The following is a 13,344-nucleotide window of genomic DNA, read 5'->3' as shown; positions in this document are numbered from 1 at the left end:
TGGGCGTACATGTTCAAGTTGGTTCAGGTTTTTCAGAAAATCAAATCGCATTATTTGTATTGAATTTTTAAAGGGCAACTTTCACATATAGCAAACAAAAAATTCATATTTGTATGTTATAGCAAAATTTGCATAATTGCGCTCCATAGCAAACATAAAACTATATAATTCGCTATACATATACAATTGTATAATTCGCTGGCCTATTTCGCTGCAATTGTATAATTCGCTATCCTATTTCACTGCAATTGTATAATGCACAATTGTATAATTCGTTGTCAATTTCGCTGTAATATTTTTATAAAATTTGCTTTGCATACAGTTGAATCGAATTAAAATGTATGTATATTGCATAATTATAAGTGTATAACAAGAAGATATATGTTTTTCTCTCGCTTTATACAAAAACAGAAACACAATATATACACTTCTGTTGTATAAAGCTAGAGAAAATTGTATTTCACTACAATTGTATAATTCGCAATGTATAAATTTAAGGAATCCCATAGTGTAAATCAATAATTACAATCTCTCCCGACAAGTTTACTAATTACAAAAAATCCCTTAAAATTGCTGAGCCGTGATACTTTAGAAAGTTGTGATACATGGTAAATGATACATAGTAACTTAAAATTGTTAAGAAAAAATAGGGGATAAAAACGGACAATTTAAAGCTGTTACTAAAACAGCTTAAATTGTGGTAACAGATCATTAATCAGCATTAAATCAGCACTTAATTGGATATTAATTTCATAATTTGAAAATCAAAGATTGTATCAGTTATTTAGAAAACAATTGGAGGTGCCGAAATTTTTTTGTTGTTGCAGTGGGTTTTTGAAGATGAATACTTCGATTTTGATGAGACATTCCGGAATTTGGGTGAACGAATTGCAGTATGAAAATTACAAAATTGATGGAATCGTTGTTGGAGATTCAATTTCGTTTTCTAATCTCAAAGCAGCAATTGCGGCCGAGTTGGACATTGATGTATCAAGGAAAGAAATTGAAATTCGATACATTGTAGAAGGTAACTCCTGTCCGATGAAACTTAAGAACGATATGAGTGTTAAACTATATTTTGAACTGAAAAAAAACGAGCCTGGATTTTCAATATATCCATTATGTATTGACACAATTGAGAAGAATAGTGGTACTGTACATAACTTTGATGGAAGAAGTGGAGAAATAACGTGTGTAGAAGGCACAACAAATGATACACAGGCTTTGGCAATAGTTGAAAATAGCTTATTTGAGACACATGAAAATTCAGAAGTTGGAGTTGCAAATGTTATAATCAATTCAGATATTGTTGATGTGAAGACAGGTCAGATATACAAGGATAAAGCAACACTTGTAGATGTGATGACGAAATATAAGATAAAGAACAACTTCAACTGCAAAGTGAAGAGGTCTGATCAACAAAGGTATGACAGTATTTTGATGTTTTAATGTATCATGTGTTGTTTTATAATTTAATTAGTACATGAAACATTACTGTTCTATATGAAAACCTGCAAGTTTCATATGTTATTTTATAATCTAATGTATCATCATTTCAGGAATTTGTTTTTGATACATTGAAATAAGTATTTTGATACTTGAAAGTACTACTACTGATATAGTAAGGACTGTATCATTTTAAACAGTCATATCACAAATAGTGGATAAATTTCATTAAAGTTTGATACTTTTCTTAAAAATTGGTTGATACTTTTTGTGTGATTCATTGTTTGATTAATTTAAACATTATTGTTGAATATATTATATATGATGTATTTGATATGTGTATTAATATGCTTAAAAAATGTACGCAGCTATGTGTTGGTATGCTTTTCAGACAAATGTGGTTGGACTATGAAGGCGTCGTGCAGGAAAAAATCTGATATATTCATTGTTAGAAATTTCAATAGTGAACATACGTGTCCGATGAGGGAGAGGGTATTAACCAAAGTCCAAGCAACAGTGGGATTTGTAAGTGGAGTGACAGCTCCAAAATTGGTCAATTATAAACGAATTTATACACCAAGGGATATAATTGATGATATTAGAGAATATTATGGTGTTGAAATATCTTATCAGCAAGCATGGCGTGCTAAAGAACGTGCACTCTCCATGATTAGAGGAAAACCATCTGCTGGATATAGACGGATGCCGCGATACATACACATGTTAAAAACTGTGTATCCAGATTCTTATATAAGAATGCATAAGACTGAAGAGGATGAATTTATGTATCTGTTCATCGCCTTAAGACCATTCATTAGGGGATTTAAATACTGCAGACCAGTAGTTGTTGTGGATGGTGCACATCTGAGTGGAGCTTACAAAGGGACATTTGTATCAGCAAGCACACTTGATGGCGCAGGTATTTTTTATTTATAGTAATGATGTCTTTTTATATATTAAGTATCAAATAATATAATGTGTGTGTAATCAGGTTGCATATTTCCATTGGCATATGGTGTTGTTGACACCGAAAATGATTGTTCGTGGAAATGGTTTTTTGAACAGTTCAAACATGCATTTGGCGATAGAAAAGATATGTGTGTTGTTTCAGATAGAAATGAGAGTATCATGAAGAGTGTAAGGATTGTGTTCCCCGATGTACCTCATTATGCATGCATCTGGCATCTTTGGAAGAATGTATGTGGAAACTTCAAAAGGAGCAGAAAGGCCATAAGTGATCTATTCTACTCTATGGCCAAGGCATATAGAAAGGAAGATTTTGATAAGTTGATGGCTAAGGTTGATAGAATTGATCACAGGGTTAAGGAGTACCTTGAATATGCAGGTTACGAAAAGTGGTCAAGAGTTCATGCAACAGTAAATAGAGGTAGAATGATGACTTCAAACATTGCAGAATGTATCAATGGTTGTCTTGTTGAAGCACGCCAATTAACTATATTAGAATTCTTGGAAGAGGTTAGAATTCTTTTTGGATCTTGGCATTGCAAAAACAGAGAAGTAGCCTCATACACAAAGGACACATTAGGTAGAAAATTTGAGGAATTGTTGATTATAAACGCAGCTAAAAGTTCAAAAATGGAGGTATGTATCATTATATGATACTTTATATTATATATATCTAATTCTGTGTATCATTATGCTTTTTTTAACATGATTTGGTTTTTAAAAGTTATATATTTAAAATTTTTAATGTACACAGGTTGTTCCATCATCTGAGTTTATTTTCTCAGTTTATGAAAATGGAAGAAGATATATTGTTTGTTTTGAGCGGAAAGTATGTTGTTGTGGTAGATTTCAACTAGATGAGATACCTTGTTCACATGCAATAGCTGTATTGAAAAAAAAGAATGTCACCGATATGAATCCATATTGCTCTGATTATTACAAGCCTGATGCGTTGGCAAAAACATATGAAATTCCAATGGTGCCAATGCCAGATAAGAAAGATTGGTCAGATCCTAAACACGTGGTAGCTGAAACTGTGTATCCACCTAGATACAGAAGATCATCTGGACGACCAAGAAAAAGAAGAAGAAAGAATACAGATGAAAAGATTTCGGTGAACACAAATTGTTGTGGACAATGTGGACAAGAAGGGCACAACAGAAGAACTTGTACTTTCTACCCAAAAGAGAAGTGAATTTGTCGTAATGTTTCTATGATATAAAGAATAATTTATCACGTAAACATTTAAATGAATTTCAGTTTTAATTACGACTGCAAATTGAACACTTTGTGTTTAGATAAATAAACGTACAAACATGTGGTAATTACATTTGAAGTCGTGCTTATAAATACTTTCTTATTATTGGTGTTGATAAAAATACTTGTGTCAATATTTGTTTTGAATATATAAATCTTATGCTACAGTAAGATAACATAATGTACATGATACATATGGTTAATCTAGTGTATCATGTACATTTATTGTGTATTTTTTGTACACACTGTTTATATAAAGTATCATGTACTTTTAGTGTGTATCATTGGTTTGCACAATGATATATCTCCATTAGATAAAAAATACAAATATATTGTTAATGTTATTGAGTACTTTAGAATGACTATAAATCATGTATCATGTGAATTTATATAATTTAACTTGTGTAATGCTTTTTTTGATATGCTTTTATTGAAATATACAGTAAATAACTTTCCTTTAAAAAAATAATAGCAATTCATATGAATATGCTATTCAATTTACGTAAGTATCTTGTAAAATTTAAGGATTAGAGTGTAACATATTGTACATTATACATACGGTTTGGCCAATGTATCAGTTATTTTTAGTGTGTTTCTGTTACATATGTATCATTTGGTTTTGGCAGTGTATCATCTAGATTAAATAAAAAATTTAAAAATCTTTATGTCTATGTTTGATTATAAATACTTTGATTATACTTTATTAAATGATTTAAACCTGGTTTTGTCAGTATATTTATTATGTCTATTTTTAATTAAAAATTTAAAAATGTTTACGTCTATCATTTGATATTTATATCTTCAATATAAACAAATTTGTTACGTACTGTGAAAAAAATATTCATGGAAATTGACAAAACCAAAAAAATAACATTAAAAAGGATAAAAATAGTTGTTCAATAACATATAAAAATAATAAATATAACATTAAAACATTGTTTTATCATGAAATGCTACGCTATGTGAACTAAATCTTCTTCTGGTGGTGGTGTGACTACGCCCCTGGATTTTGGTGGATCATCATTGTCGCTAACATATCCGCACTTAGCCTTCTCACTTCCATAACTCCACAGCAATGCTCCATATCTTTGACGCAGGTAATCAGGATTAAAATCAGCATAAGATATATTGATTTGGTCACTGATATACTCGGCAAATGCAGTAACATATAACCCACAGTCTCTACAAAAAATACAGAATAAATTAAAAACTTAATGATACATTAAAAAGGGCAACTGAAAAAATTCTTGATACTTACAGGCTATCGCTTTCCTGTGTAGGGATGTCTTGTGCAAATTCTATCATGAAAGGAACTTGAGGCTCCAGAAGTGATCCATTATTGTTGTCTTTATATGCTTGACAATCAGCAAAATTTGTGCGTTCATTTTCTTCAAAAAAACCACTGTCAAGTAGGTATGAAGGAAGCATTTTAGACAACATCTTGATCTCATGAGGAATTGTTTGTTTCCTTGTGCTAATTGATGAGTCAAAAACCCTTATCAACCTGTTTTTCAACTCAACAACAGCCAACACCCAATGGAATTGTTGATCACAGTTAATTGGGATGTAGATCTCATCTACAAGATGCCATGGTAAAGCAGCTGGTATTCCAAACCCTTTGATGATGTTAATTATTGACCTCTCATGTACAGATACAACTGAAGCGCGATCAATATGTTCTTGTGTAGTAAGACTATCATCATCATCGTCCATGTAATATCTATCATAACAGTTTTTTACATGTGACATGAACAAACAGTGGGTTGTTGTGTATCTGTATTGATCCATGCTGCAAAGTTTTGATTTTTTACGAAGGTAGTAAAAAATCACATCGATGTGCTATAAACAAAATGAAAACAGAGTAAGAAATTATTTACATCTAAACAATATAAAAAAAGAAATATAATTATGTGAATATAGTATGATACTTTTGCAAATTAAATAGTATGATACTTATACATAATGTATCATTGCTAATTAAATAGTATGATACTTATAGATAATGTATCATGATGTTATAATATAGTTATGACTGATACATATTTCATAAATAGTTTAATATTTTACCTCATCAAACCAACACTTGTTTGGCTGTGACGTGGCATAAAACCAATTCTTGTTCATTGGAAAAGCAACAACAAAGTCCATCATCGTAAATCCAAAAGAAGAAGATCTTGATCTGTATTTATCGTCTGATGGGTTCCTGCATATATGATACTTAAGTTTTCAATGTATCTACATGATACATAACACTCAATTATTTACAGTTTTTATATAACAAAGTATAATGAATTAGTTGTATATAAAATGATTACGCCTAACACTGAGAAAAAAAATGTATAAAACTTACTTATTGTTATGATTTTTTAGAAGCCCCCTCAACAACCAATTCATGTAATCCTCAATCAGTTTCGGTGAAACTTTATCTGCAATGCCACATCCTTCGAATGGGAAATGGAGTCGAGCCATATCCTTCAATTTCTCTTTTCCCTTTTCGCTTGACCCAAAAGAAGTACAATATGGAGATTTAATCCTTCTCGAAGGCATTCTATTTCTATGTGCAGGAGTGACTGCATCAGTTTTAACAGCAATCTCCGTTATTGGAATTTCAGTGGGTAATTGACTGTCGGTCAACAAGTACTGGCTGCTAGTTATATTCTTTGGATCGTAAGAATATAATGGTCTAGCATTGGTAGCATCTTTACCCAAATCTTTGATAAGCGCTTCTATTGCTGCTTGAGTTGATGGCGATATTGTTGTTGAAGTTGAAGAATCCTGTATAATATGATGTAATGATTTTTAGAATAAATTTGTGTGTAATGAAATTGTGTGTCATAAATCAAAATTGAAAAATGTACCGATGAATCTGTTGTTGTTTTTTCGGGCAACACATGAGGGATGTTGTGATGAACATTGTCGTCAACGGCTTGGTCCATGATATGTTCATTTAAATCTTGGTGCGACTGATGTGCGTCACCATCCTGAATATGCAGTTTTGAAATAAAAACTGTTAATATAATTTGTGCTGATACGTAACATTGATAACAATCACATGATACATAGTATTGATTAAATATGAATGATACATGACAGAATATAAAATGAGAAAAAAAATGATCATGATACAAAGCATTGACTATATGTGCATGATACACAACATACCCACTGTATCATAAACATTACCTTTGGATCAGTGACTATTGGTTCACCCTCATTTACGGCAACACCAACACCATCCACATCGACATCCCCTGCATCGTCGACGATATGATGCTCACCATTTTTACCAGAAAAACCACCACCATCCTCAGCTACACCACCCATATCATCGAGATCAATCGGTATTTGCTGAGATGTTTGTTTGTCAGACTGAAATGTGCTTGTATCAGCCTGAAAATTGATGTTCTCTTTGCTAATAGATTGCATCAGCTAGGAGTGATTTGCTTTTATCAAAATAATCAATTCCTCAAATTTCTTGTCAACCTAAAAATTGTAGATACATTTAGGATAAATAAAAGTTTGTTTAAAAATTACAAAATAATTTACTTACGTAAGTTTTCAAATATCCTTTCAACTCTTCAATATGAGGAATTATATTGTTGACATTCTGTGAATCTGCATATCCATGAACATCAGCAGCCGGGTTCTGAGAAACGTCTGGAACAGAACCATGTACATCAGCAGCCGATTTCGGTGACACTTGTGGAACAGAACCATGTACATCATCAGCATTCGAATGTTGAGGCAGACTTGACATGGAAACATGTACATCATCATCCGGTGTCGGAGACACATTTGATTGATCAGGCTGTTTCTGTTCTGACACCTTCTTTTTTTGAATAATCGATGTTTTTCTTCTTTTTGGCGGTGGTGGAGGAGATGTATCAGACACTCTAGAATATGTCCTCAATAACTGTTCTGGCGGTCTTGTGGAGAAATCATCTAAATCATCTTGCTCGTTTGGTTGTACTAATGGTATTGATGTAGAATGAGCATGTTCAACTTGAGCAATATCAAAAGCTTCAATTTCCTCTGCTGTTGGGACAATGTTTGAACATGCATTCTAAATGTATCACAAACACATAAGATAATTTAACTGTTAGATACAGTAATAATTCATAATGTATCACAAAGACATAAATAACGATATTCCATATACAAAAATAAAATTTTACCTTTTGGAAAATGGTGGACATAAGCATTTCAAACTTTGCCTTTTCAGACACAACTCTCCAATTGCATATTCTTGGGATGACATTGCGTTCTCTCACAGCTATTTCTGAATTTAAATTGGATGCACATTCGTATATCCAAACATTTAGTGCATATGGCATCCCATATAATCGGTACAACTTTTTACTAACGTCAAAATCCTGTCTAAGTGAACCAATTAGTTTGGAAAATGATAGCTGACCCCAAGGAAAATGTTGATATCTACCATCTTCAACCATTAGAAAGTCGACAATAGATATCGCTGTGTTATCAATAGAAGCTAATACAAATGTATGAATAAAGAACAGTATAGACATTTGGAGTGCATCCTGATTGCTCTCCCAATTACCCATCTTAAACCTTTGAACTAGTTGATGCTTTGTAACACTATTGACTGCACCAGGGAAATAATTTTTAAAAAGCATACAATTAGTTTGTTCTGGGTATTTGAAATCATTGGTATTTCCTCTGACCTTAAGTCCTGTTAATAATGCAAAATCATCTATACCAAATTTCAGGACACACCCGTTGGAATGTCTAATATGCAACATATTAGGGTTGCTTTGTTCCAATTCTAAAAGCAATAAGCACTTAGTTATTTGGCCCTGAAAATTACATTTAGATATGTCTAAAAAGGGTCCAAAAATTGTATCCTTAAACATTTGGATAACATTATCCCCCACGTATTTTTCAAAGTCCTTTAGGAAATTGTTGTTAAAGTTGACAGCAAACCTTATGGGATGTGTTGGTATCTTTTTAATCTTGTACTTCAGTGGCTGCAATTTGAAAATAAAACCGCAAATTAAAACGATATAGAAATATAACTACTAAATAAAACAACTAATAACTTAATGATACATGGTTTCAGTTTTCAGAATTTCATACTATATGAAAAACATGTGATACATGTCTATAACATGTATCATTGAATTAAATAAAACATTATAACATGTGATACATGTCTAATACATGTATCATAAACAGCGACTAAACAACATACACAAAGAATCTATATGTATCATCAACTATATCTGATTAAGCATTTATTAAACTTAATGAATGATACATTATAACAAGTTTCAAAACATGTATGAGTAAATCAACTAAACAACTAATACCTTATTGATACATGATATCATACAGGAATTCATACTACATGCAGAATATGTGATACATAGCTACTACATGTATCATTACATTTACTAAACAATGTACACACAGATTCAACATGTATCATCAAGCACAGATTATACTTTACTACACTTATTGAATGACACATTATAATAATTTTCAAAAACCTAATGATACATATAAAATATTATGAAACACAACAAATTCACGTATCAGTTGACCATCTAAAACACTATACACCCTTTTTAAAATGTATCAGCAAGCACACTTGATTCCTTAAAAATTTTACTAATTTAAACAACACCATTTTTAAGTACCAATATACTAACCCGAGACAATGTAGGCCTAACAACAGTGTTTGCTGCTTCTTTTTTCCTTTTTGGTTGTATTTTTACAACCTTTGGTGTTTCGCCATGGTCTTTGTTTGAATCCTTTTGAAGATTCATAGGATCATGCAAAGACTTTTTCCTATTTTCTTTCCAATTATCATCATCGGAATCATATATCCTTCTATTGATTGACGGATCCATTACTATGAAGTAATAGAACAATTAACAAAAACGAAAAAGAGAAGAATTTATGAATTGATGATGGATTAACTATAAAAAGGGTCTGGGTTCTTACGATTCAATATTAGGAAGAAATAGTCGAATATGGATTAAGAATAAAAAGAAGAAAATAGAAAAATCTGCTGGGTTGAGAAGATTCAAATTTATGAAGAAATAGAGGGATGAAGACGATTAAGGAAAAAAAAAAGAATTGCAAGGTGACTTTGGTAAGAACGGTAGAATGCAGTGGAAGTTACCCTGCTTCTATATTTTTTGAATTTTGAAATTCAAAATTTCAAAATTTGTTCTTTTATTTAAATTTAATTAAATTTAATAATTCAAAATTAAAAAGATGATTAAAAGGTTGAGTGTTTAAATGGAAAAAATTTAAAATTCAAAAACTGATTTAAGAGGTTGAGTGTTTTAATGGAGAAAAAATAGGCATTAAAATTGGTAAATGTGTATTATAGGAGAGAGAGTGTAATGTATCTAAAAACTTATACTAAAATAAAAAAAATAGGGAATTATGTAATATTTAAAAAAAGTAGGGAAAATTAGAGAATATAAAAATTATAGTTGTGTATTTAAGTTATTTTTCCATTCGCAATTGTATAATTCGTTAGCCTTTTTCTCTGCAATATTTGAAGTAAAATGTTTGTAAATTGTATAAATAAGTGTATAACACGAAGATATATATTTTTGCATATGTATATACAATTTTCTCACGCTTTATACAAAACAGAAACATAATTTATACACTTCTGTATATAAAGCGAGAGAGACGAGCGAGAATAGAGAGTGGCGAGCGAGATATTTGGGAGAGACGCCTGGCAAACTTTAGCTAACGTTTGCTATGGAGCACAATTAAATCAAACCCTAGCTACTCCATTTATTTTAGATTATTAGTTTGCTATTATATACAATTTTTTCCATTTTTAAATCTATAAACTAAACCAAATCAATAAAATTCAGGTTTTTTAATTTCAGATTATTTTGGGTTTTTTGGATTTTTTGGGTTTTTGGATTTTCCTGCAAAATATTCATACAAATATATAATTACTTGTACTTCAAATATTTATTTAGTCCTACCAAAATACAACTATCTAAGTTGTTTCTTAAGAATACAACACAAAATGGCACTAAAATATCCCAAAATATATATAATAATAATCAAATTATGTAAAAAACAAATATTGCAAATTAACAAGCCATAATGAAAATGATCATAATTTAAAGAGCAACTTTCACATATAGCAAACAAAAAAAATCATATTTGTTTGTATAACAATAGTTTGCACAATTGCGCTCATAACAAATTTTATATTGCTATGGAACTTTTGATTTGTATAATTCGTTGTTACATCCAATTTTATACAAATTGTTCAGTTTTATATAAGTTCATCTATACATTGTAATTTGTATAATAAGATTTGTATTTGTATAATTATAAGTGAACAGAATGAAAATATATGTATTTGTATTTGTCTATACATTTTTTTCTTGCTTTATACAAACAAAACACATTATACATTTGTATACCAAATGGGTAATTGTATACCGAAAATGAATGATTGTGTACCGAATCAGATGACAAAAAAATGAGATGTTTGCTGCGACTTACAAATAAAATAAACTATGACTATAACATTTAATTTGAATTAATATTTTGTTATTTCATACAATTTTCTCTAATTTAAAAGTACTAAATTATGCTAATTAAGTTTGATAAGTATTATTAAAGGAAATTAAAATTAGATTATGTATTTGTAAAATTAATTTTCTTTTTGCATTCGTATTAATTTGATTTTGATTTACGTTTTATTATAATTACCAACATTTGTGGACTATAATCTTTATGAAACCATCCAAAAATTTTAAGTTTCAAATTTGAAATAATATATTAAAAGATAAAAACTATGAAAAAGTATAAGAGATATTTAAAATTAAATCAAAATAAATATTTTTTTTGTATAAAATAAAATTTTAAAATTATATATACAATGTCGCTTTGGTTTGGTCTTGAGTTGATTTTTTTTAATTAAAATCAAACCAACCCAAATATAATTAGATTTTTTTTCAACACCAAACAAAGTCAAACCAATCACTAATCAATTTTTTTTTCGAGTTCACTCAATTTGCGGATTGTTTCGAGTGAATAATTGCACTTTATAGCTATAGTTTTGTTTGTTATGGAGGTTGCGATTTGTATATTCATGTCTTTTTGTATATTTTACTTACATATAGGATAAATATATACAAATACAATATTTATGCATTTATGATTTTTTCATAAATGATATATACAAATAGTTAGGGTAAACGTATAAAAAATATGGATTTATACAATCCTTCAATGAAGATTGTGAGGAATAGTTTCTTAGTATTTTTTTTAAAGTTATTCTAACTATGAGACCAGAAAAGGATTCGTATTATCCCATTAAATGATGCATCAACCGTCCAAAAAAGGCAAAATTAATGAACAAGGGATGTGATTAAAAAAATAAAGCATCAGGGAATAGTATTATTGTACTGTAACTTTTTGAGTTGATTTTCAAGTAGGGGGTGCTAAGGAATTCCAAGTCTTCTCTACTATTACTAAAAGGTAATGGTAGTCCATTATCTTCGTTGTGTTTTTCTACAACAACTTTTCAAACATTTGAATTATATTTCTTCCTTTATTTGATTCAAGTAAAAGAAGAAGTTGAAACTTTTTCATATAATTAAGACAACGTTTAGTCAAATGGAAAAAAGAGCTTCATACAAGTTAAACCAAAGACTATGGTACATACTTTTAGGAGAAATACTTTAAAATTTCCTTAAACCATTCATTTATAATTTTAATTAATATTTAAATAATGAAATGCTATTCAGGTAAATTTCATAGACGTTCACTAAATTACTTTTTGTACCACCAAAATCACAAAATTAATTTTTGTAACAGTAGTCATCAAACTATGTGTTAATTTCGTAGAACGGTGTGGAAAATTTGAGATTACATCAGTTACTATTTTGTTAGCAATAGAGTTTCAGATGATGTAAGAGAAATATTTTGATAACCCGGATTTCTATTTCTCAATGATATTCCACGATCAAAATAATTGGCTGAATCCTGTGAAACCATTTCATAGAAGTTCTAGGCGAGGTGCGTGTGTGAGTATGTTTTAATTTGTTAGTCTGTTTTCTTTTTTAAATTTCATCACTTATTTTTCTAGATTAATTTAACTTGAGTCTGGAGTTTATTACAATTTTTTTTTAAAGATAGATATCATGTTTACCATCTACAAACACTCAATTCTTTTTGGCTTATCTTGTGAGACTACATTGAATATATTATTGTTATTGTGTGAGAAACTGGGAGTCATGAAACTCCATTAGAAAACCATTGTTGTGAATTATCTGTGGGAATTTTTGTTGACACGATGGAAGATTACACCTGAGAAATTTGTCCATTTTCTTTAATTTGAGTATGCAAAAGATGAAGTTTATAGATATAGGATTGAGGAGAACGTGATGCTAGTTTGTTTTTATGATCGTGGTGTTCGAGCTATTTTTTGCACACCTTGACTAATTTCACCAAAAAGTTGCCGCTTCCTACTAGCAATAGATATCAGTAATTATGTCAATCAAGAATAGGACAGATAAGAAGAATCACCTAGTATATGTTTTGTCTTTGCTGTATTTTGAACCTGAGTTTTTTTTGTATCCGCTGAGTTTTAGAGCAAATTGTTTAAGAAATTACAACAAAAGGACACTATAAAATTTTCTTTCTCCATCACTTATGCGT

The 13,344-nt window shown here is 30.1% G+C and overlaps 4 protein-coding genes across 4 annotated transcripts; 1 reads left to right on the top strand and 3 right to left on the bottom strand.

Moving 5' to 3' along the window:
- Nucleotides 1–556: 556 nt before the first annotated feature.
- On the top strand, nucleotides 557–3,607 carry LOC101258076 (uncharacterized). Its single transcript, XM_069294425.1, has 4 exons — nucleotides 557–1,424; nucleotides 1,815–2,365; nucleotides 2,438–3,048; nucleotides 3,167–3,607. The coding sequence occupies exons 1-4, from the start codon at nucleotides 841–843 to the stop codon at nucleotides 3,605–3,607; spliced, it is 2,187 nt and encodes a 728-aa protein (XP_069150526.1). The 5' UTR covers nucleotides 557–840.
- Nucleotides 3,608–4,519: 912 nt separating this feature from the next.
- LOC138342324 (uncharacterized) lies at nucleotides 4,520–5,533 on the bottom strand. Its single transcript, XM_069294656.1, has 2 exons — nucleotides 4,928–5,533; nucleotides 4,520–4,851 (listed from the first exon to the last, which is right to left on the bottom strand). Exons 1-2 carry the CDS (start codon nucleotides 5,455–5,457, stop codon nucleotides 4,623–4,625), a joined length of 759 nt encoding a protein of 252 aa, XP_069150757.1. The 5' UTR covers nucleotides 5,458–5,533; the 3' UTR covers nucleotides 4,520–4,622.
- A 471-nt stretch (nucleotides 5,534–6,004) lies between these two features.
- Nucleotides 6,005–7,095, bottom strand: LOC138341894 (uncharacterized). The gene is made up of 3 exons (XM_069294054.1): nucleotides 6,853–7,095; nucleotides 6,528–6,650; nucleotides 6,005–6,444 (listed from the first exon to the last, which is right to left on the bottom strand). The coding sequence occupies exons 1-3, from the start codon at nucleotides 7,093–7,095 to the stop codon at nucleotides 6,016–6,018; spliced, it is 795 nt and encodes a 264-aa protein (XP_069150155.1). The 3' UTR covers nucleotides 6,005–6,015.
- Nucleotides 7,091–8,997, bottom strand: LOC138341893 (uncharacterized). The gene is made up of 3 exons (XM_069294053.1): nucleotides 7,845–8,997; nucleotides 7,220–7,732; nucleotides 7,091–7,152 (listed from the first exon to the last, which is right to left on the bottom strand). The coding sequence occupies exons 1-3, from the start codon at nucleotides 8,541–8,543 to the stop codon at nucleotides 7,099–7,101; spliced, it is 1,266 nt and encodes a 421-aa protein (XP_069150154.1). The 5' UTR covers nucleotides 8,544–8,997; the 3' UTR covers nucleotides 7,091–7,098.
- Nucleotides 8,998–13,344: the final 4,347 nt, after the last annotated feature.

Source organism: Solanum lycopersicum, chromosome 2 (genome assembly GCF_036512215.1).
Source record: "Solanum lycopersicum chromosome 2, SLM_r2.1".
NCBI classification, from domain to species: Eukaryota; Viridiplantae; Streptophyta; class Magnoliopsida; order Solanales; family Solanaceae; genus Solanum; species Solanum lycopersicum.
The sequence above is the reverse complement of the archived record's forward strand: the minus strand, read 5'-3'. Positions and strand labels throughout refer to the sequence as shown.

What these genes read in the sequence shown, in the direction of transcription:
- LOC138341894 (XM_069294054.1), bottom strand. Translation starts at nt 7,095, where the DNA reads ATGCAATCTATTAGCAAAGAGAACATCAATTTTCAGGCTGATACAAGC. An exon ending in CAATAGTCACTGATCCAAAG is followed by an intron (nt 6,651 to 6,852) that starts GTAATGTTTATG and finishes CTGCATATTCAG; the next exon opens with GATGGTGACGCACATCAGTC. An exon ending in AAACAACAACAGATTCATCG is followed by an intron (nt 6,445 to 6,527) that starts GTACATTTTTCA and finishes CATATTATACAG; the next exon opens with GATTCTTCAACTTCAACAAC.
- LOC138342324 (XM_069294656.1), bottom strand. Translation starts at nt 5,457, where the DNA reads ATGGATCAATACAGATACACAACAACCCACTGTTTGTTCATGTCACAT. An exon ending in ACACAGGAAAGCGATAGCCT is followed by an intron (nt 4,852 to 4,927) that starts GTAAGTATCAAG and finishes TATTTTTTGTAG; the next exon opens with AGACTGTGGGTTATATGTTA.
- LOC101258076 (XM_069294425.1), top strand. Translation starts at nt 841, where the DNA reads ATGAATACTTCGATTTTGATGAGACATTCCGGAATTTGGGTGAACGAA. An exon ending in AAGAGGTCTGATCAACAAAG is followed by an intron (nt 1,425 to 1,814) that starts GTATGACAGTAT and finishes AAATGTACGCAG; the next exon opens with CTATGTGTTGGTATGCTTTT. An exon ending in CTAAAAGTTCAAAAATGGAG is followed by an intron (nt 3,049 to 3,166) that starts GTATGTATCATT and finishes TAATGTACACAG; the next exon opens with GTTGTTCCATCATCTGAGTT.
- LOC138341893 (XM_069294053.1), bottom strand. Translation starts at nt 8,543, where the DNA reads ATGTTTAAGGATACAATTTTTGGACCCTTTTTAGACATATCTAAATGT. An exon ending in TGTCCACCATTTTCCAAAAG is followed by an intron (nt 7,733 to 7,844) that starts GTAAAATTTTAT and finishes TGATACATTTAG; the next exon opens with AATGCATGTTCAAACATTGT. An exon ending in AAGGATATTTGAAAACTTAC is followed by an intron (nt 7,153 to 7,219) that starts GTAAGTAAATTA and finishes TACAATTTTTAG; the next exon opens with GTTGACAAGAAATTTGAGGA.